Source organism: Pelodiscus sinensis, chromosome 4, assembly GCF_052426305.1.
Source record: "Pelodiscus sinensis isolate ZL-2025 chromosome 4, ASM5242630v1, whole genome shotgun sequence".
Taxonomy (NCBI): Eukaryota; Metazoa; Chordata; order Testudines; family Trionychidae; genus Pelodiscus; species Pelodiscus sinensis.
In genome coordinates this window covers 80,740,574-80,764,360 of record NC_143055.1, presented here as the reverse complement: position 1 = coordinate 80,764,360, position 23,787 = coordinate 80,740,574, and the positions used below count along the sequence as shown (strand labels likewise).

General features: G+C 46.0%; 1 protein-coding gene across 3 annotated transcripts in view; it reads right to left on the bottom strand.

Annotated features, from left to right (window-relative positions):
• Positions 1-23,787, bottom strand: part of TMEM154 (transmembrane protein 154) — a 47,819-nt gene that overhangs the window by 12,549 nt on the left and 11,483 nt on the right. The window contains exon 2 of one of the 3 annotated variants that reach the window (XM_089777968.1): positions 12,254-13,438. The exons of 1 other annotated variant lie outside the window; for it this stretch is intronic. In XM_089777968.1, the coding sequence (XP_089634094.1) occupies positions 12,254-12,341 (88 nt within the window). In that variant the 5' untranslated portion in view covers positions 12,342-13,438. Of the gene's footprint in view, positions 1-12,253; positions 13,774-23,787 lie in introns of those variants that run through there. One more of the 3 variants, XM_075930067.2, reaches the window with a different exon arrangement.

The following is a 23,787-nucleotide window of genomic DNA, read 5'->3' as shown; positions in this document are numbered from 1 at the left end:
GAGAGGGATGGCATGAGACAAATGGCTTGGTCACTGTCTTCGGTCCATCCCCTCCAGGGTCCCTAGGGTTGGCCGCTGTCGGCAGACAGGCTACTGGGCTAGATGGACCTTTGGTCTGACCCAGTACGGCCATTCTAAGCTCAGGGCTCAGGGTCGGGGGTCTCAGTGGACCCCCTTGATTTTCATGCACACCTGCTCCTGGGTGGCCAGGCTGGCAGCTCTCCTGCCCTAGACGGCCACTTTCCTGTGCCTAGTGCGGAGATCGTGGACGAGGACCACGATGTCCGCACTAGCCCAGGAAGGTGCCCGCCTCTTGCGGTCCAGGGCAAGCTCCCGGGAGCCGCCAGCCTGGTCCCGTCAAGAGGGGATGGGCTGGGGGGCATCAGGTGGGTGGCTCTGTGCCGTGCCAGGTGCAGGGTCTGCTAGCTGGGTGCTGGCAGGCTTGCACCTGGCACGGGCACCGTAGCCAGCCCGTGCCCCTTTAAGGGGTCCGGGGCCGGGAGGGGGGCATAGAGTTTCCCTGGTGTTGGCCAGAGTGGCCACCAGGGAAACCTGGGGAGGGCTAGCCTCCCACTAGTTCGAACTAAAGGGCTACACAGCCCTTAGTTCGAACTAGCTAGTTCGAACTAGGCGTTAGTCCTCGTAAAATGAGGTTTACCTAGTTCGAACTAAGCGCTCCGCTAGTTCGATTCAAATTCGAACTAGCGGAGCGCTAGTGTAGCACCTATTGAAGTTAGTTCGAACTAACTTTGTAGTGTAGACATACCCTGATACTTGACAAGATGTGGACCCTGTACTATATACTTCATTGCAAGGTAAAACCTCCTGTTGATGTGAATGGGAGCTTTTGCTTGAGTAAAGAATGCAGGAATGAGTCCTTTGTGCATTTCCATGGATCAGCTTAAAATGATCTGAAGTTGTAACTGCTCAGTGTTGTCTGCTGTTTTTGACAGTGCCCTGTGTTCTTTGGCGTTCATTATCTACTTTATATTTGAGAGAGTGAGTTTGTCCGTCCATCTGTTTGTGAACTACTCCAAAATAGTAAGAGCTAGGCCCACCAAATTTGGCAGACAGCTTCCTCTTATATTAACTTAAAGCAAAGTAAGGGTTTGGCTGTACTAGGAAAATGAGATGAGCTTGGAATGGGATTGCTTCTCACAAAACCATATAGAACAGAGAAGGAATCACCAGGCAAGTGAAAGAGGTTGACTAAAGGTGCACCCCACCCTCCATGACTGTCCTAGTCCTGAGCCTCTCATCACCCAGGTGCTGTTTAAAGAAGGTGCAGGGGCTGAAGTCTCCTCCCCCAATTCATATGGGAACATTGCTGGCTATTCCCCTTTGTCAAGAGTACTATTTCAGGAGTGTGTGCGTGTGGGTGGGGCAGCAGTGGTGTGTACCAGGATGCAGCTTGCTTTTCTTCCAGTTCTCTGGACTATCAGGGAGTAAGGGGAAATTATTTAGATTATATGCATGCCTCTCACTCCTGGCCGGTGAAAGGAGGGGGCAGAGGAGTAATTCACACAATCCAAGTATGTTGCCCTCACTCCTTGATAGTCTGGGGAATGGGAAGCTGTGTCCCAGTGCGCATGGCTGCTGCCCTCTCTGCTCTCCTGAAATGGTGCCCTTGCCCTTTGTCAGGGAGTGAGGAGAAAGTGCACAGTGTACTGCATTTCTCACTCTGGCTGGGGAGCACATAGAGCAGATGAATCTAGACCTGCACCCTCAACAGGACATGAACCTCTCCCCAGCTATGCCAGCTAGAGCTGCAGCTGTCATAGAGAGGTGCTTCTTACCTGGCCCCAAACTGCTGTGGTGGGAGAGGACTTGAGGTTGTCTTCTCTGCCCAGGGCAGCCTACATACTGAATGCCTCAAACCAGTCCCACCTCAGAATAATGATTTAAATGAAGAAAAACAAAAATTGGAGTGAAGGATCTGAGCAATGCCTGGTAAATCTGCTAGTACTGAATGCAATACGGTAAATCCATATGGCTGTTTTAATAACTTAGTGGATCTGATTCTATGAAGAGCTAAACTCCCTCCTGCCAAGTGCTAATCCTCCTCAATTTCCATTGAAGTAAATGAGAGGTAAAGATTCTCAGTCCCATGCTAGAGGCATTCAGGACCCCCAATGGACTGGGGGCAATAGTACTTAACATGGTAATTGCTTTATAAACCCATACGGCCTTGTCACAGTACTATGAGAGGAGCAATTCTATCCATTCTGCAAATAAGGAAATAAAGGGAGGCAAATGAAAGGACTTGCCCAGGGACACACAGTGAGTCAGTGAGAAAACAAGGATTAGAACCCAAGATCCCTATCTCATTCTTAATCTGCTGGACCACATTACTTCTCCTTACTGGAAGGAAAGAAGTATCTCCTGAGGCTATATCCTAGGGAATAGCATTTTAAACTATTAAAATAATTTGTTTATCGCATTAAGTTATTGTAGTGATGACTTATCTATCTAGTTATTTATGCCATACACAGTGTCCAAGGGCCGGGTCATTTTATCCTTTACTAAATATTATCAGCACAAAATATTTAATATTAAAAATAAGTCATAAGGTTACTTCATTTAAAATATAACTATAACTTTTAATTGGTCTCCTTCAAAGCACTTTACAAACTATAATTAATAAAATTTAACTTATTTATTTAGTTTTTTACCTCTGTGTTCAACAGCAAAACAGTCTCTCTCTTTTGTAGGTAATACCCCATCCTGTGTTTGCTCATGTCCATTCTACTTAGGTGAATCCCTAGCTGTTCCCTAGGAGGTGGGGTCGGAAGGTAACTCTTGACAATACTTCTGCCGACCTCAGCACTGCGGCGCCCACTTCTGCATCTTCCCTAGCTAGCTGAGTGATCACGTAGTGCTCTGCAAATGTGTGTACTGATGACCACCTGGCTGCCGCTTGTGCTCTTGTCAAGTGAGCAGTTATAGGTGGAGCTGGTCTGCGCCCTGGCGTCCATGGACGGAAGTTGAGGCGCTGGGTCCACCAATGCCTCATCTGGCAAGGAAGAAGACGACTCTCTGAGTGGTGCTTGCTCTTCCCCACCATCAGGCACTGCCGGGTCCTTGAAGGTTGAAGGGCCCACCTGCTCTGATCTCACTGATGGAATTGAGGCCTCTTGTCCCTGACGAATCACCGGAGGCCTAGTCGAGGCTGTAGTGAGTTGGCTCTCCTCTGGTGGTGGTGCCTACAAGGGAGTGGCAGATGGGGCACTGCTCTTAGGGGATGACCCCGCAACTGACCCGGGGGGGGGGTGTCCTTGAGCCTGGTGGTAAGCCCACGGTGTCCAAAATGGCTGCCACTGTGCTTGCCAGGCTTACTGATCCGCAGAGGTCCTGTGCCATGATCTATGACTCTAATGGGATCAGTGTCTAGATCTGGATCTATAAGAGGATCTGGCAGATCGTACAGACTCCACCTCAGACTCAGAAGAATAGTCTGATGCTGACCATGGGGGAGCAGTTGAAACTTGTTCCCTCTGGTGCACAGCCATAGCAGATGGTTTACCTCTGTATATAGGTCCCGGTGCGGGGGGAGGCAACTGTGGGGCCTGCGTAATACCCATTGGCATTTGGTAGACTGGGAAATACCCCTGTGGTACCGTGGTTGGCTGGAGTACCGAGGGGTGTTGTGCTGCTGGTGCCGCGGCAAGTGGCTCGGTGCAGGGATAGGTGCCGGTAAAGGCATCAACGCTTTTGTGTAAGGTGACATCATTGGAAGTAACTGACTTGGCATGGGGGTCGGCACCAGGAGGGGCCGTAGTAGCGGTGCGGCCTGGGACAGTGCCGTCTGCATCAGTGCCACCTGAGATGGTGCTATTCACACCAGTATTGCCTGGGGCTGCATCATCTGCTCCGGTGCTGACTGAACCAGTATCAGAAGAGTCCCTGCCTGCCCCGATACCGGTGCCAAGGCTGGAAAGAGGGTTGGTGCTGGTGCCTGAGTCAGAGTCTGGGCTGGAGGCTGTGCAGTGGTCTGCGGCAGGAGCGGTTTGAGGCCGGCCGTGGCAGCTGGCGCCCCAGGTGGAAGTCGCGATCGGCGCCCCTGCCTGCACGGCCGTCAATGGCTGTGACGTCATCATTGGGTGCCCAGGCCGGCAGCGCCCTAGGCAACTGCCTAGTTTGCCTAGGCTCATGGGCCACCCCGGGTCTGTGGGGCCCATGGAACCGAAGACAGTGCTGGGGGAAACTACCCGTCCTGTGTGACGGCGTGGCCTGCACTTGCGGCACCGCGCCGTCCCCCTCGGCCAAGGTCAGTTTGATGAGCTCGCGTGCCACATTGAACGTCTCCAGGGTGGAGGGATGCCGGATATTGGAAATTGGAAAGAGTACAGAGAAGAGCGACAAGAATGATTAAAGGTTTAGAGAACATGACCTATGAAGCCAGGCTTCATGAACTGGGCTTGTTTAGTTTGGAAAAAAGAAGATTAAGGGGGGACATGATAGCAGTTTTCAAATATCTAAAAGGGTGTCACAAGGAAGAAGGAGAAAATTTGTTCCTCTTGGTTACTGAGGACAGGACAAGGAGTAATGGGCTTAAAGTGCAGCAGGGGAGGTTTAGATTGGACATTAGGAAAAAATTCCTAACTGTCAGGGTGGTCAAATATTGGAATAAATTGCCAAGGGAGGTGGTGGAATCTCCCTCTCTGGAGATATTTAAGAACAGGTTAGATAGACATCTGTCAGGGATGGTGTAGACGGAGCTTGGTCCTGCCTTGAGGGCGGGGGGCTGGACTCGATGACCTCTCGAGGTCCCTTCCAGTCCTATTATTCTATGATTCTATGATATCCCCCATCCCATCTGCCTGACCTGGGCTCCGCCTCCTTCTAGGCTCCTTCGAGGCCAAGTGCCCTTCCTTAGGGCACACTTTGTGGCCATGTCTCTCTGTCAACCACCCTCTCGAGTCTTTGGAGCCCCCTGTGCTGGTGACTGCGACCTGTGCCGGGGCGCCTTCGACGTGGCCGTGTGATGTCTGATCAGTGCCGCAGATGTAGTGGACGGTGCACTGTGTACCGAGTGGGGACGCTCCTCACTATGAGGCTGAAGCGCTGATGCCATTAGCAAAAGTTTAGCCAAGAGTCCCTTTCTCTCTTAGTTCTTGGCTTGAATCCTTTGCAGATAGAGCAATTCTCTGCTCCATGAGCCTCCCCTAGGCACTTCAAACAGGAAGAGTGCAGATCACCACAGAGCATAGGTTTGGAGCAAAACCCACACAGCGTAAAGCCCTGGAGCCCTGGCATCCCCTCCTCTGATGGGGAGAGTCCGCTAAGCTCTTCTCCTGTGACTAATCACCCTATTTACACAAACTAACCACTAATTATCAACAGATTTTAACTATAATACAAGTTGAGATAAGATCACAGTCTGCTAAGGAAAAGGCTGAGAGCCTGAACACATGCTCCAGCTACCATCACAGGTGGTAAGAAGGAACTGAGGGGGTGGAGGGCCAGCAGGGGTATATATATATGCTGATATACTGGCGCCACTCCAGGGGGCTCCCTGCCTGGCCCCATGGGTACTGCTAGGGGAAAAAGCTCCAGAATCCGTGCACGTGGCGCACATACACCTAAACAGAATGGACATGAGCAAGCACTCGAAGAAGCTCATGATACTATATATATTTTTGTTAATCTCTAAGGCAGGGGTGGGCAGAAGGGCTTCTGCAGGCTGGATCTGGCCCGCCAAGTGGGTTGACCAGCCGGTGGTGGTCCTGTTGCTCCCCCATCCACAGGCCAATCAGGACCTAGGAATGGGGGCGTGCATGGTGCCTAGAGTCAACCCTCGTGGTTGACTCTAAGTGCCGCATGCCAGAAGGAAGGAAGCAAGAGACTTCACGTTTCCCTTGCCCCCAAGCTAATCATGGCCTGGAGATGGGGGGAAGTGCACAAAGTCTCTTCCTGCCCTGCAAAGAGCTCAGCACTTAGAGTCAACCACCAGTTGCTGCTCAGCTGGTAGGTGCCTCTACGTGTGACAATCCCTGGCAGAGTGGGGGCAGACTTTGTGTGCTTACCCCAACCCATAGGCCTTGTGCTTCCTGCGGCTCCCCTTGGCTGCAAAGGATGAAACAGAGTCAATGGGAGCTGCGAGGCTTCATTCCCGTGGCGCTGGTACATAAACATACTGGGGTGATGAATTAAAGTGTTTCTGAAAGTGTTTCCATGGTCTACATGGTTCTTGATCCTACCATGAATGCAAGGTACCAGACTTGATGACTTCTTGAGATTCTTTCCAGTCTTGTGATCTGATGATTGTTTGCCCACTTTTTTTTTATGATATGATTTCATTTGGGAGATTTAAATACATCCTTCAGCAGTTCAGTAGCCAGTTATACAATGCTGCTTCCAGCATATTGTTGTTACCTTCTATAAACTGCATCATTTAGAAATTATATTTTAACTGCTGCCAAGGTTTAAAGCATGACCAAGTTCTCAAGGGATACAAAATGACTCTGATAATCTCACAAGTCCATATCATACATTTGGGCTATGTCTACATTGGCAAGATTTTGCGCAAGAGTTTTTGAGTTAAAGTATTTGCACAAGAGAGCATCTACACTGGCATGTGCTTTTGCGCAAGAGATGTGCTTTTGCACAAAAGCATCCGTGCCAGTGTAGACACTCTCTTGCGCAAGAAAGCTCCGATGGCCATTTTAGCCATCGGGCTTTCTTGTGCAAGAAATTCATGTTGCCTGTCTACACTGGCCTTTTGCGCAAGAACAGTTGCACAAGAGGGTTTATTCCTGAACGGGAGCATCATAGTTCTTAGGCAAGAAGCACTGATTTCACACATTAGAACGTCAGTGTTCTTGCATAAGAACTCCCTGCCAGTGTAGACAGGCAGCATGTTTTTGTGCAAAATCATGCCAATGTAGACACAGACTTATTGTACAGTACAGCATAGCTCCACCAAGTGAGAGAGAGAATTACAGATAAGAGCTGAAAATCACTAATGGCACTGATCATGGCAGCTTTCATGGAACCTACATTCATTTTGTGGGACACAAATGCGTGTTGTTAGTCCCTCTCTTTGGGTCAGACTCAGATACCTGACTCACAGTGAGTAGGTGTTTTAATCCACAAAGAATAATGTGATTCCTCACAGAATACGATACAGGCAGTCCCCGAGTTACGCGGATCCGACTTATGTCGGATCCGCAGTTACAAACGGGGATTTTCTCGCCCCGGAGGACTGGAGCGGCGGGACCCTCTGGGGCGAGAAAAGCTGCTCCCCATCTCCCTGGTCTGCTGGGGGAGCCAGCAGACCAGGGAGACGGGGAGCAAAGCGGTGGAGGACCCGGGGCCGGACCCGCGGTGCTTCCAGCTGATCTGGAAGCGCCGTGGGTCCGGCCCGGGTCCTCCGCCGCTTTGCTCCGTGTTTCCCTGGTCTGCTGGGGAGGGACGCAGCTAGTGCCTCCCCCCAGCAGACCAGAGAGACGTGGAGCAAAGCCTGGGGCCTGTGGTAGAGCGGGTGAGGCGCTGCCGGTTGGCTCCTTGGCACTACTGGACCAACCAGGCAGCACCCCAGCTGCTCTGCCCTAGGAGTCCTGATTCAGCTGCTGCTGATCAGTTTCAGCAGCGGCTGAATCAGGACGCCTGGGGCAGAGCAGCTGGGGTGCTGCTGGGTTGGTCCAGAAGTGCCGAGGAGTGGCTGCACTACTGGACCAACCCAGCAGCACCCAAGCTGCTCTGCCCCAGGCGTCCCCAAGTCAGCCGCTGCTGAAACTGACCAGCGGCTGACTACAGGAAGCCTGAGGCAGAGTTGCTCTGCCCCGGGCTTCCTGGAATCAGCTGCTGATCAGTTTCAGCAGCAGCTGACTTGGGGACGCCTGGGGTTCTTAAGTTGAATCTGTATGTAAGTTAGAACTGGTGTCCAGATTCAGCCGCTGTTGTAACTGATCAGTTTCAGCAGCGGCTGAATCTGGATGCCAGTTCCGACTTACATACAGATTCAACTTAAGAACAAACCTACAGTCCCTATCTTGTACGTAACCCGGGGACTGCCTATATTGCACAGCATGAGTAAGAGTATATCAGTTTTGGGCCCTTTATAATTGAGTAAGATGTATCAACCACTAGAAAATTTCTTTAAATTTCACAACAGGGCTTTTCACTATTGGTTTTGCTGGCAAGTGAATTAAGTTCTTCATTCACATTTTGAAAAGGACGAACGGCATCATTTGCAGACACGTAAACTATGGCATGAAGTCTTGCTTGGTGTCTTTAAAGCAGCTGTTGAAAAACTGGTGAATCTTGCTTTATACTTTATCATCATTGTCCATATAAACTGGGCCACATTTATTTACACAACAAAAACAATAATATTTTGTTGCCATGTTTGAACATAATGCTTGCTGCATTTCCTGCTCTGAGTGGTTTGCCTTCTTGATGAAGTAAGAGGTAAACAAGACTTCTCTTTTTAATTTGAAGGGGAGGACAAAGCAAAAACCAGACAATCTGCTTCCTCTTTCTAAAGAATACAAATATATTCTATTATAAAAAATTACCAGAACAGACCTACGTTGCTCTTATAAAAACATTTTAAATTTACAGCTTTGTATCTCAGCACAAAATAAAAGGAAAAAAATAAAAGATTTCAATTGGTGGAATAATCAGGAGTTCTTTTTAAATGGAATTTTGGTTTCTCCTAACTTTGCTATAAAATGCAAATACTCTACATGAATGAAAATTCAATTCAGGGCTAAAAATAAAGAGTTAAAATTCTATATATACTGAAAGAAACATGCAGGCAATCTGCGTTTGCTAATTTATGGAGTAAAATATGTATGGCAGGATCTGTTTTCCATTGGACTTATTATTAACACACACAGTTGCCCAACTGTTTCTTCCTACCTAATAACTTTTATCTATGTTATTTATATATATCATTTCTACTCTCTTTAGCTGATTATATTTAACTGTTGATCCTTAAAATTGGCAAGTCTTGCCCAGATAACATGTTGGAACGTGCTTCAAATATGAAACATAGGAATTCGTAAACCAACTTAAGACCAGCTTGATTAATAGAGTGGTAAAATAGCCTCATATATGAAGGGGTAAATCAGCAGAACAGGATCCTCTAGAAAATGCATGCTTACAAAAAGTCTTGTCCAGATGGGTGTGAAATATATTTGGGTATGTCTACACTACGGCAGTATTTTGAAATATCTTATTTCGAAATAATGTGACTAGACACAAACTGCATTTCAAAATAGCACTTTGCTATTTCAAAATAGCGCGTCCACACTGATAGGATGCTGAACCGCATTTAAGACCATCTGGAACCGGTTCTGGCAGGGCATCAGGTCAGGAATTAGCCTCAGGCAGCAGCCACACAAGGTATCTGAGACCTGTGCTTAAAGGGACCCCCCTGGACAGCCAGTTCTCAGGTTTCCCTGAGTGCTTGCCTACCTCGCTGAGGGACAGCAAAGCATTTTGTCTCTGTGTGCTCTGGTTGCCCTCACTCAGGGCACCACAGCACTCTGCAACATGGAGCCAAAGCTGCCCCTGGGCACTCTGGTGCTTTTCTTGGACACGTTGCTGGGAGCCTGGCTGCGCTTTCTGCAGGCTGCCATCCAGGAGGTCCATCGGGAGGGCTGTCAGTATCCAGCCAGGAGGCCCTGAGGGAGAGCTTCCACCCTGAGGAGCACTAAGAGCCTCCATGGTCTGCCCCACTGGGGGCTTGTGCCTCATTCCACTAACCACTCTTTCTGATGTCAAATAAAATACACGTATTTTCATGAACACAAACTCTCTTTGTTTAACAAAACTGGGGCTGTGTATAGACTACACCTCTCTGTCAACAGAGAGATGTAGATTAGGCACGTCAAAATTGCTAATGAAGCAGGTATTTAAATATTCCGTGCTTCATTTGCATAAACATGTCCGCTGCTTTTTTCAAAACGGAGCTTTTTTTAAAAAAAACAAACCGCAGTCTAGACGTGGATCTATTGAAAATAAACCCTTTTTCAACAGATCCTGTAAACCTCATTTTTTGAGGAATACAGGACCTGTCGAAAAAGGGTTTATTTTCGACAGATCCATGTCTAAACTGCCGTTTTTTTTCCAAAAAGCTCTGTTTCGAAAAAAAGTGGTGGCCTTGTTTATGCTAATGAAACACGGGAAATTTAAATCCCTGCTTCATTAGCAATTTCAACGTGCCTAATCTACATCTCTCTGTCGAAAGAGAGGTATAGTCTAGATGTACCCTGAGATAGCTCTCTAATGTAGGAGTAAATAGCAGTAACAACTTGTTTATGAATCTGATGGGAATATCTGCCTAAATTACACCAAAGATTGATCTGTTGAGTAAGAAGGTATCATATTTACATACCCACTTTTCAGAAAGTTGCATTTTGATGTATTTTGAAAAAGAGATGATGCAGCAACATAGCAGTTGCTACACAATGCCACATGGAAGAAATCTCAGTAAACCCTCATTTCTTGCTTTATCACTTTGTATAAAACTATAACACACATTTTTGTCTCAAAATAGATTAGGTTCAGATCCATTTTGTAATTCATCATTATGAGGAGGATAAGAGGTCAAGAACAAGAATCCCCCTGTGGTCCTAGCTATGTATGTGACTTCACCCAAGAGCTCTTTTGAGCACTTTATAGGATATCTACAGCACATTTGGCTCTGGAATTGAGAGGTCCTCTTGAATTATGGCTCAAGGTAATAACAGCATAGGGACACAACACAAATCTAGCACCTCCTAAATTCTTGACATCCCTCTGCTTGAAGCACTGCGGAGTATTGTTATTTCTGTGGCTGAGCAAGGTTCTTGAAACATAGCTCAGTGAGGAAGCCTTTTCTGTAACATTCTAAATGTTCAATATAGTACAAAGAAACATGGAATACTTGCACTTGGTCCAATCTTTATCTACCTTATACATCTGGCTGTGGTGAGGTGTGAGCTTTCCCCAGAGTTTGTTACAACTTTGTCTTGTATGGTACTTGGCACAAAATTTTATTTTAATTTCAATTCAATTTGTGAGATTTGAACGTTGGAAATGTTATTTATATCCTATCTACGATGCAAAATCGAACTGTACTTTCCCCATCTTTAAGGCCCACTGTGTTATAAATGATCCCATGAAAGGTGAGGACTCCTGAGAGCTCTGGTCCTTGATTACTAGACCAAATGTATATGACTAGCTCAAATTTACAAAGAGACTTCCTGTTCTAATATAATTCCCCTGATAATTGTAGACAAGGACTTTTTTTTCTAAAAAATTGGGTTATAACTAGTCTGAGGGTTAGAACATGTGTTGTTAGAGTGGTTGTAATGCAATTTTATTCCATCTGCACAGGTAAAACCAAACCATGTTATTTTCAGTCACAGGACTTAACTATGATAGTGTTTGCAGTAAAGACAGAGCTTATAACCCAGACTTACAGCATTGCTGTAGCACTTTTTAAAATCCATTTTCATAATGGTCATTAGAATCATAATAAAGGTGGGTCAGCAACAACAGAGGGACTACCATTTATTCCCATTTTGTGCAGAACTGTTGCTTCATTCAGCAATTTGAGAGCAGCTAGCACTACCACTGTAGACTGAAGCATTTCAACAGTGGTTTATTTCACACCCAAAAGCACATAAGTAAAACAATTTGTAAGTTTTGTTTTAAACACCTATCAACATTGCTCAGTTACTGCCTCTATTTCTTGTGTAAAATACAAGTGAAACAATGTACATAATATTTTCATAATTTTTGTTCAAAATTAAGCCTGTAATACATAAAATTTTAATAGTATGGATCATCCTTAAATGATTAATTTGTTTAACAAAAGTTGTTTGTTATGGCTGTTTGAAATAGTCAACTGAAAACTGAATAATCAGAGTACAGTATTTTTGTCCATTAAATGCCATTATGAAGGACATAGGACTTCTACAGACAAAATATACCATATGGTGAATATCATAACATAAATCAATGATGGGTGTTAACCAAACTCCTATATCTATAAACACCTACATTTCAAAGATGTCTGGAAACAAATGTTGCAACTGAAAGCTGATCTATATTAAAACAAACAAACAACCCTCCCCCCCACACACAGATGAAAGTAGCAAAGTTAAACGAAGCTAAAACAAACTGTGCAAGTTTTCACAAATCTCCTTCACAGAGATCAGGTTTTCAGGGTGTTACCCTCTAAAAGAGTTCTATAGCTGTAGGCATAAAACATGTCTGCATAGTTCTACCTCAGAACATAAAAGACTTTATTACTTACCATAACTGGCAGATCCTGTAGCGAAAAACAAGAAAAAAAACAACATGAAGTTTTGTTTCTTTGTGTCACATTCTTTGTTATTAGGCATGATGCTCAATTTTAGTTTCTCCCTGTTTTACAGGAACATGTACATTTCCTGTTTCCTGCCGATGTATATGAGTTTAAATTTCTTAAGAAGATGTACTGTATTCGATTGCTTTTAGGAAGTGATGTAATTCAGCTTGGGCCTGTCAAACAAGCAAGGATTGCAAAAGAAAAAAAGTTTGTTCTTCAAGCACTGATTCACCAAAGCGCCTATTTAAGTGGTTTGTCAGAGCCCTGCCACTCTTACCCATTCTCAAGACCTATGCCTATAAAACAGTGTCTGTTCTTTTATATTCAGTGTTGTAGTGAAGAAGGCCCCAGCACAAAATAAGATGTTTCTGTATCTGTGTGGAGGATTCCACATCTCCGACTGTTGGTATCCTATACAGATGATCTCCAAGGGTTAGATTTTCAGTATGGACTTTCTGATGCACAAGTTGTGGGACATGCAGACGTGCCTATACACTTTTGAAAAAGTAGGTTCTAAATGCTTTAAACCATTGCTTTTTTAAAAAAGCAGGATGAATGGTTGCTTATGACAGCAGTTACCTAAGCATTTGAGTCCACTTTAACCAGAAAAGGGGGAAGACTAAACTCAGCATTCATATTCAGTTTACCTGGAAAGTGATTGAATACTATGGTGGTAATGGCTCAAGAAAACCTTAAGATAGGAAAGCTTCTGAAAATTACCTTGAACAGCAAAATCCCTGAGAGTGGTCCAAGTCAAGAGTGTCCAAGAAAAATACTTCAAAATGTAAGGTAAATTTTCTTGCTTGGATTTGGTTTGAACATCAGCAAAGGTGGTTTGCCATTTACAGCCAAGATGAGCCTCAGGAAGCAGCGGCTCAGCCCACCGGGGCTTCCCTTGGCTACAAACAGTGTATCGGAGCCAATGGGAGCTCCGTGGCCACAGTACAGGTAAGTAAAAAAACTGGTGTGTCCAGTTAGCAGCTTTCTCAAAATGGTTTCGCAGACAACTTTAAGAAACACTGACCTACATGCTGGTTGGTCCTGACGTGACGGCAGGGGACTGGACGTGATGCTTCTCGAGGTCCCTTCGTGTTCTAGTATTGTAAGATTCTATGATTTTTCAGGATACTTCTGAAGCAAAGGAGGTAGTAACTGAGTATCAGTTTCTTCAGCTCCTTCTCCTTCCCCAACAATAGGAGGCTCTCACTACCTCCCTCTCACAATCATGAGGGTTTTGCTATTCACCTCCTTCTCCTATATGAGGCTCCACTGTCCCTTCTCCATTCCCCAAGTCACAATTGTTGAAGTCAGGATTTCACCATACATAAAGAGACGAGCCTACGTTTCCCATTTGCTCTGAGATTCTATGACTGTATCCAGACTGCTAAAATTGAGACCATCTGCTACATCTCTCCACTGGTAGTAGAAACAATGGAGGTTATCATCAGCATAGGGTTAGATGACAAGGGGTATGTCTACACTACCACCCTAGTTCGAACTAGGGTGGTTAATGTAGTCATTCGAAGTTGCAAATGAAGCCCGGGATTTAAATATCCAGGGCTTCATTTGCATCTTGCCGGACGCCGCCAGTTTTAAATCCCCGTTAGTGCGGACTCCGTGCCCGCGGCTACACGTGGCACGGAGTAGGTAGTTCGAATTAGGCTAACTCGAACTACTGTTACACCTCGTTCCATGAGGAGTAACGGTAGTTCGAATTAGAAAGCCTAATTCGAACTACCTACTCCGTGCCGCGTGTAGCCATGGGCACGGAGTCCGCACTAATGGCGATTTAAAAATGGCGGCGCCCGGCAAGATGCAAATGAAGCCCTGTATATTTAAATCCTGGGCTTCATTTGCAACTTTGAATGACTACATTAACCACCCTAGTTCAAACTAGGGTGATAGTGTAGACACACCCAAGGTGTTTAGACAACCCTGTCTAAACCACAGCCTTCATTGGAAATTAATTACACACCCATTCTTTCCAAATGCAAGGAGGACCATTTGTTAGGGCAGGTATTCTGTTGTTTTAGATTTACAGATAATATCATCTAAGCCCTGAAAAAGCTCAACTTATGTCTTATCTGCTTTATCTAGCTTCAGGGAAAGGGCTTTGACCATTTGCAGTCTATTCTAATGATTAATTACTCTAAGAATGCTCCTTCTGTTTTCTGGTCTACACTTTTCTTTACTTTTCAGCAATTGTTTCTTATCATAACTTCTTATATCAGTGTCCTCTTACTTCACTAATATTATTTCCCGCATGATACTTAGATATTCTTCACTCCTCCAGTCTCATTCTTTCACTCCATCCCCAGTTCATTATTTCTAGGTCCCTACACCTGTTTAGGTAGCCAAGCATTTCCACTTGTTCTCTCCTCTGTGTACTTGGCCCTTTTGCCCCATTAGAGACCCAAACTAGTTCACTCATCTCTAACACATGCACATTTGCTATTTCTGATCTATATAACTGTAATAAATTCATCATTGCTTATGAATATATTTCTGATATACAGGCAGTCCCCGGGTTACGCAGATCTGACTTATGTCGGATCCGCACTTACGAACGGGGCTTTTCTCACCAGACGCGCCGCGGTCCCGCCGCCCGTGTCCTCCGGGGAGAGAAAAGCTACTCCGTGTCTCCCTGGTCTGCTGCCCCCCCCCCCCCAGCAGACCAAGGAGACACGGAGCGAAGCCACGGAGGACCCGGGTGGCGGGACCGCAGGCACGTCTGGGCGGTCCCCCCACCCGGGTCCTCCGCGGCTTTGCTCCGCATCTCCCTGGTCTGCTGGGGGGCCCCCCCAGCAGACCAGGGAGACACGGAGGACCTGGGTGGCGGGACCGTGGTGCGTCTCGGTCCCGCCGCCCGCTTCTCCCTGGTCTGCGGGGGGGGTGCAGCTAGTGCACCGCCCCCCCAGCAGACCAGGCTTTTCTCGGGACGCCTGTGGTAGAGCAGCTGGGGCGCTGCCAGTTGGTCCCGCAGCGCCGCTCTCGGCGCTACTGGACCAACCCAGCAGCACCCCAGCTGCTCTGCCCCAGGCGTCTCGATTCAGCCGCTGAGGGTCAGTTTCAGCAGCGGCTGAATCAGGACGCCTGGGACAGAGCAGCTTGGGTGCTGCTGGGTTGGTCCAGTAGCGCTGAGAAGCGGCGCTACTGGACCAACCCAGCTGCTCTGCCCCAGGCGTCCCCAAGTCAGCCACTGCTGAAACTGACCAGCGGCTGCCTACAGGAAGCCTGAGGCAGAGTTGCTGTGTACTTGGCCCAGGCAAGTTGCTCTGCCCCGGGCTTCCTGGAATCAGCCGCTGATCAGTTTCAGCAGCAGCTGACTTGGGGACGCCTGGGGTTCTTAAGGTGAATCTGTATGTAAGTCGGAACTGGTGTCCAGATTCAGCCTATTGAAACTGATCAGCGGCTGATTCCAGGAAGCCCGGGGAAGAGCAACTCTGCCTTGGGCTTCCTGTAGTCAGCCGCTTGTCAGTTTCAGCAGCGGCTGAATCTGGACGCCAGTTCCGACTAACATACAGATTCAACTTAAGAACAAACCTAGAGTCCCTATCTTGTACGTAACCCGGGGACTGCCTGTACAGTGCAATTTCCCTTCTCTGTCTTCCTTACATAGATGACAGCCTCTCTCACTAGAATTCCAGTTATTTATTTTAAACTCTTTTAAAGAAATGTTCTACTAATGACCCACTTCCCATTTGAAGCAAAACCACCACCAATAGATTTGTATGGCAAATTGAAGTTCAGGAAATTTCACTTGATACAACAGTTTGATTCCAGAAACTATAACAATATAAAAATCAAGATGGCACACATTTAATGGATTAAAAACTGGCTGAGAGGTTTCAAAGCAATTGTAAAAGCAGGGATCATTACTGAGTAAGTGTGTTTCCATAGAGATCAGTTTTTGTCTTTACAGTTGTTAACATTTGTATCAGGGGCCTGGAAGAGAACATAAAATCATTACAGACTTGCATTTTGCAGATGACAACAATTAGAGGGAATGACAATAATGAAGAGGACAGGTCACTGATCAAGGATGGACTGCATGGGAATCTTAGGGCAAACAAATCATATGATTAATATGGTCAAATGTACATGCACACATATAGGAACAAAGAATTCAGAAAGGATGGGCTCCACCAAAATCAAAATGGAACTAGATTGCTGGCATTTAAAATTAAAAAGATCATAGAGCATTTTTTAAACTGAGCACTGGGGAGTGGGTGCGGTGGAAGGAGGGGCTGAAGGGAAGTCAACTGGTGTGAAGGAGCACATGGAACAGAGACATCTCTTAGGGGAGGATCTATTAATGAACATTCTTTGGATCCAATAAGGAGGAAAGAATGGAAGATGATAAAATATGAGTAAGACCTGATGAGAAACAGTCAAATGAAAAAAGAGTCCCAATCAACCACAACATGTATTGGCAGACAGCAAAAAAGGGACAAGGTTTTAAAGTGCTGATATACAAACACTAGAAATCTAAATAATCAGATGGGTGAATCAGAGTGCTTCATATTAAATGACTGATATGGAAAAAGTAATAAAGAAGCATTATATACTCCTTCCCATAACACAAGAGCTAGGGGTCATTGAATGAAATTAATAAGCACGTTTAAAAAAACAAAAGGAAGTATTTCTTTGCAGAACACACTGAGCTGAATCTGTGGAATCCTTTGTCAAAGGATGTGGCCAAAGCCAAGACTATAACAGAGCTAGATAAATTAATGGAGGATAGATTGGTCAATGATTATTAGCCAGGCTGGGCAAGAATGGTGTCCCTAATCTTTGTTTGCCAGAAGCTGGAAATGAGCAACATTGTTTTCACACACTTAAACACACAGTAAAATACACAGAGGCTATCAACCCTTCAGTAGTTCTCAGCCCAATGGGGGGAAAAACAATACAAATATGGAACACTCCCAAATGTTTTACCTTGTTTTAAGGTAATGTGGTATACCATGCAACAATTTAATCATAACAATATTGCCTGTGTGACTCTATGGAAGTAGCTACAATCTTGTAATGCAGTCAAAGTGGTAGTTTTGGCATGACTGCATACATTATGGGCTCTTGTACTGTAAGAGACTGAGTGCATAGAGAAAAAGATACACAATTTAGAATCAACTGGATTTAGAATACAAACTCCTGCTTGAGGGTCCATCTGGGCTGTTGGTTGCCTAAATAAGCAGCCGCTGATTGGCTGAGCCATGGTAGGGGAGGGACTTTCAGGCACTCCAGGGCTTTATAAGGCAGTGGGCAAGCAACCAAGGAGCTTGCGAAGAGGTGAGTGCTAACAGGGAATTTAGAGAGGGAGGTCTCCAGGTAAAGGAGAAGCAGATACAGGACTCTTGAAGGAAGTGTGTGTTGTTATTGGAGCTTTCTTGTTGTGTGCTGAGCTTGTGTTTGTGAGTGAGGGTTGGTGTGTGTTCTTTTTTTGTTTTTGTTTGTTTTTTCCCGTGTTTGTGAGTGAGGGTTTTTTTTTCCACTTCCCCTTCGCCCTCCCCTTCCCCTTCATGGAGTGTGTGCGGTGATTAGCAGGTGGAAACTGTTGGCTTCTAATTAAAGTTTGAATTCTAGAAGCCTCTGCTGATTGGCTGAACCTTGGTAGGGGGAGGGACTTTTGGGCACTCCAGGGCTTTATAAGGCAGTGGGCAAGTGACCAAGGAGCTTGCGAACAGGTGAGTGCTAACAGGGAGTTTAGAGAGGGAGTTGGGAAGGGTGTGAGGTTCTCTTGCCTTTCTTTTTAAATCCCTTCTCCAGGACAGAAGCGATGGATGGTGATAGGTCTGCTGTTGTTACCTGCACAACGTGTGCCATTTTTGTCTTCCTCCTGGAAGAAAGAACAGATTTCATCTGCACTAAGTGCAAGCCGGTCACCATTTTGGAAGAAAAAATTAGAGAAAAACGATGGGAGGCCCAAGTGTCGACCCTACGCTCGATCAGAGAGGATGAAGACTTCCTCGATAGAAGGCAGCGTTTGATCCTTCAAGCACAGCAGGCGGAAGAGCCAGAGAGGGCAGTACGTGACCAGGAAGAGAACTGGCAGCATGTAACTTCTAGAAGGGGAAAAAGGCCAGCACGGGAATCCCCCAATGCTATAGAGGTAAGTAATCACTTTCAGGCTCTCTCCATAGGCTCTGCAGTGCTGAATGCTTCGGAAGGGACCTCAGAAGGAAGAAACGGGAAGGGAACACGATCTATTGGAAGGCATGGGATGCATAGTCCTAGGGATGGGGGTTCCACGGCCACCACCCCCCAAGAAAACGATGGGTGGTGGTGGTGTCGGGGACTCCCTCCTAAGAGGGATTGAGCCATCCCTCTGTCGTCCGGACCTGGAATCTCGAGAAGTGTGCTGCTTACCGTGAGCTCGCATTCAGGATGTGACTGAGAGGCTTACCAAACTGATCAAACCTTCGGATTGGTACCCCTTCCTGCTTCTCCACGTGGGAACTAACAATACGGCCAAGAATGACCTTGAGTGGGTTACTGCGGATTATGCAGCGCTGGGAAGAAGGATCCAAGAATTCGGAGTGCAAGTGGTGTTCTTGTCCATCATCCCTGTTGAAGGGAAAGGACTGGGTAGGGATTGTCAAATTGAGGACGTAAATGCATGGTTGCGCAGGTGGTGTCACAGAGAGGGCTTTGGTTTCTTCGACCATGGGACTTTGTTCCGGGCACAAGGATTGTTAGGAAGAGATGGGATCCATCTAATGAAGAGAGGAAGGAGCATCTTCGCGGGCAGGCCTGCAAACCTAGTGAGGAGGGCTTTAAACTACGTTTATCGGGGGACAGTGACCAAAACCCTGAGGGGAGTGGGAAAGTTGGATACCGGGAAGAAATGCAGAAAGGAACGAGCAAGAAAGGAGGATCCCTGTTTCGAATGGAGAAGATAAGACGATCAACTGGTTACCTGAGGTGTTTGTACACTAATGCAAGAAGCCTGGGCAACAAACAGGAAGAACTGGAGGCCCTGGCCAGTCCAAGAAATATGATTTAATTGGGATAACAGAGACTTGGTGGGATGACTCGCATGACTGGAGCTCTGTCATGGAAGGGTATAGACTGTTCAGGAAGAACAGGCAGGGGAGAAAAGGAAGAGGAGTTACACTTTATGTAAGAGAGCACTACGATTGCTCTGAACTCCAGTATAAAGAGGGAGAAAAACCTGTTGAGAGTCTATGGGTTAAGTTTAAAGGAGCAAACAACAGCAGTGATGTTGTGGTTGGTGTCTGCTACAGGCCACCGAATCAGGTAGATGAAGTAGACGAGGCTTTCTTCGGACAACTGAGAGAAGCTTCCAGATCGCAGGCCCTGGTTCTCGTGAGGGACTTTAATCACCCTGACATCTGTTGGGAAACCAACATGACAGTACACAGGCAATCCAGGAAGTTTTTGGAGAATGTTGGGGATAACTTCTTGACACAAGTGCTGAAGAATCCGACCAGGGGCCGTGTGCAGGTTGACCTGCTCACAAACAGGGAGGAACTAATAGGGGAAGTGGAGGTGGGTGACAACCTGGGAAGCAGTGATCATGAGATGATAGATGTCAGGATCCTGACCAAAGGAAGAAAAGAGACTAGTAAAATACACACCTTGGACTTCAAAAGAGCAGATTTTGACTCCCTCAGAGACCTGACGGGCAGAATCCCCTGGAATACTAACATGAAGGGGAAAGGAGTCCAGGACAGCTGACAGTATTTTAAAGAAGCCTTATTGAAGGCACAGAAAGAAACCATCCCGACATGTAGCAAGAGAGGCAAACATGGTAGGAGACCAGATTGGCTTACAGAGGAAATCCTTGGTGAACTTAAGCACAAAAAGGAAGCTTACAAAAAGTGGAAACTTGGACCAATGACCAGGAAGGGGTTTAAATGTATAGCTTGAGAATGCTGGGGGGTTATCAAGAAGGCAAAAGCGCAAATGGAATTGCGACTGGCTAAGGATATGAAGGATAACAAGAGAGGTTTCTACAGGCATGTTAACAAGAAGAAGGTGATCAGAGAGGGTGTGCGGCCCCTACTGGATGAAGGAGGTAACCTAGTGACAGATGATGTGAGGAAAGCTGAAGTACTCAATACTTTCTTTGCCTCTGTATTCATGGACAAGGTCGGCTCCTGGACTTCTGTGCTAAGTGACGCAAGATGGGATGAAGATGGACAGCCCTTGGTGGGTAAAGAACAGGCTAGGAACTATTTAGAAAAGCTAAACGTACACAAATCCATGGGTCCGGACTTAATGCATCCGAGGGTACTGAGGGAGTTGGCAAATGTAATTGAGGAGCCTTTGGCCATTATCTTTGAAAAGTCGTGGAGATCGGGAGAAATCCCGGATGATTGGAAAAAGGCAAATGTAGTGCCCATCTTCAAAAAAGGGAAGAAGGACGATCCAGGGAATTATAGGCCGGTCAGTCTTACCTTGGTTCCTGGAAAAATCATGGAAGGGATCCTTAACGAATCCATTTTGAGGCACTTGGAAGAGAGGAAAGTGATTAGGAATAGTCAGCATGGATTCACAAAGGGCAAGTCATGCCTGACCAATCTGATTAGCTTCTTTGATGAGGTAACTGGCTCTGTGGATGTGGGAAAGTCAGTGGATGTGATATACCTTGACTTTAGCAAGGCTTTTGATACGGTCTCCCACAATATTCTTGCCAGAAAGTTAAGGGAATATGGATTGGATAAATGGACGGTAAAATGGACAGAAAGATGGCTAGAAGGCCGGGCCCAGCGGGTAGTGATCAACAGCTCGATGTCAGGATGGCGGTCGGTTTCTAGCGGAGTGCCCCAAGGTTCAGTTCTAGGACCGGTTTTGTTCAATATCTTTATTAATGACCTGGATGAGGGGATGGATTGCACCCTCAGCAAGTTTGCAGATGGCACTAAGCTAGGGGGAGAGGTAGATAAGCTTGAGGACAGAGATAGGGTTCAGAATGACTTAGCCAAATTGGAGGATTGGGCCACAAGAAATCTGATGAGGTTAAACAAGGACAAGTGCAGAGTCCTGCACTTGGGGCGGAAGAATCCCAAGCATAGTTACAAGCTGGGGACTAACCAGTTAAGCAGTAGTTCTGCAGAAAAGGACCTGGGGGTTAAAGTGGATGAGAAGCTGGATATGAGTCAACAGTGTGCTCTTGTAGCCAAGAAGGCTAATGGCATATTAGGTTGCATTAAGAGGAGCATTGCCAGCAGATCCAGAGATGTCATTATTCCCTTTTATTCGGCTTTGGTGAAGCCACATCTGGAGTATTGTGTCCAGTTCTGGGCCTCCCACTACAAAAAGGATGTGGATGCATTGGAGAGGGTCCAGTGGAGGGCAACCAAAATGATTAGGGGGCTGGAGCATATGACTTATGAGGAGAGGCTGAGGGAGTTGGGTCTGTTTAGTCTGCAGAAGCGAAGAGTGAGGGGGGATTTGATAGCAACCTTCAACTTCCTGAAGGGAGGTTCCAAAGAGGATGGAGAAAGGCTTTTCACAGTAGTGACAGATGGCAGAACAAGAAGCAATGGTCTCAAGTTGTGGTGGGAGAGGTCCAGGTTGGATATTAGGAAAAACTATTTCATTAGGAGAGAAGTGAAGCACTGGAATGGGTTACCTAGGGAAGTAGTGGAGTCTCCATCCCTAGAGGTGTTTAAGTCTCAGCTTGACAAAGCCCTGGCCGGGTTGACTTAGTTGGGATTGGTCCTGCCTAGAGCAGGGGGCTGGACTTGATGACCTTTTGAGGTCTCTTCCAGCTCTATGGTTCTATGATTCTCCCAGCCAGAACCTATATCTGGCATTCCACCCCCCCCCTCCCCCCCCTCCCCCCCCCCCCCGCACCAGAATTCCCTGTCCTAGGTCACTGTCCCCTCCTGTCCCAGGTCACCAACAAAACCCTTTGCACATTCCCTCCCTCGGATCACAGCATCCCCCCAGACCTTGCACCCCCTTCCTCCAACCCTCCCCCAGGCCAAAATCCTCTCCTGCACCCTTTTTCCCCATGCAGAAAGTCTGTAGTTTCAAATAAAGTCAAAAGCTTTAGAGTGTCTTCAGCTTTTGAGTGACAGAGGGAGACTCCTTCACATTTTAATGTTAACTACACGAAGCAAATTCATTAATTTAGAAGCAACTACGATTTTTATAAGGTAATTTGGAAATCAGTTTTCAGTCATTTCTCCTAATTTTTAATAACACTACTACTATGAAGGCTAATGACAAAGCTCAGAGGGGCTGACAGACTTGCTGGGCCCCTGGGCAAAAGGTGGCAGCTCCACACCCCTGGAATGAGCAAGGCCTTGAGCACAGGGTCTAGGCCACATTCTAGCCTCCCCAGGCAGCCCTGAGTGCTACCTGGAGCATGCCATGCAGAGTTCCTTTGGTCGTTTAAATGACCTGGGGCTCCCATTGCAGCCACTGCCCCTTCTCCCCTCATTGGCAGGCCTGAAAAAGATTGAAATAGAATGAGTCCTTCTTAAAAAGTAGTAGGGTCAGATTCCTGATCTTTAATATGTGAAAAATAATTTTCACAAGGATTATACAGAAGATTCAGAGGTTAAATATTTAGGTCTCTGAAAATCACTGTGGAAGTGCTAAATAATATTAGTATTAGGGACTGAATAATATTCAAATCTTAGAGACTGAAGAACATGCTTAAAATTCACTTTTAGATGCTTTCCCGGAAAGGAATACTTCCCTCGGTGAAGGCTCTGTTACGAAATCAAGCAGTTAAAAGTTTGGAAATGCCAGATTTAAAGTTATTTTGCCATCTTAATCAGGTTCTTTGTGCATGTGCATTATGATAATCTTTAACGATATGATCATACACATCTTTTTCCAAAAGACTTCTGTCTCAGTTAACCCAGTGGGACTACTCACATGCTTTAAAATTAAATGCACATAAGTCTTTGTATGATTCGGCCCTTATTTTCAAGGTAGTCCCCTTGACTTCAAAGATATTACTCATGAGTAAGATAGCTCTCAACTTAAGTAGAAGAATTAAGCCTATGGAGTGACATTTTTGGGTGCCTAAATATATTTACATAAGACCCCTAATGTCTAATTTATTTATAGTTATAACCCTGTTTGCTTATGTATTAGTGCACAGCACTTAATATGGAATTGGCAGTGGGCAAAGAAAAAAAAGTGAGATGTTTTGAATTCTGGGTTGTAGATGGGAGGATCAAGTGAGAAATACCACGACCTAAAAAAGAATCAAGCAACATTTAAGCAGTATTATTTTCAGACATCTAAGTATATCTTCAACTAGTTAAGGTGTGGCTGGAAAACCATACTGCTCATATAACAATCTGGACAGGACATTGGGTTTTTTTTTGTAGAACAGTTAGTGTTACTGATAGAATGACTTTTAAAGATTTTACTACTTGAGAAAATTAGATTTCAATTCAATAGAATTCAATAATGAGCACTCCAACAAACTGGGAAGAGGATCTGGATGAAAACTAATTCTCAGGCAGAGGTATGTTGGCTCTAAGTTG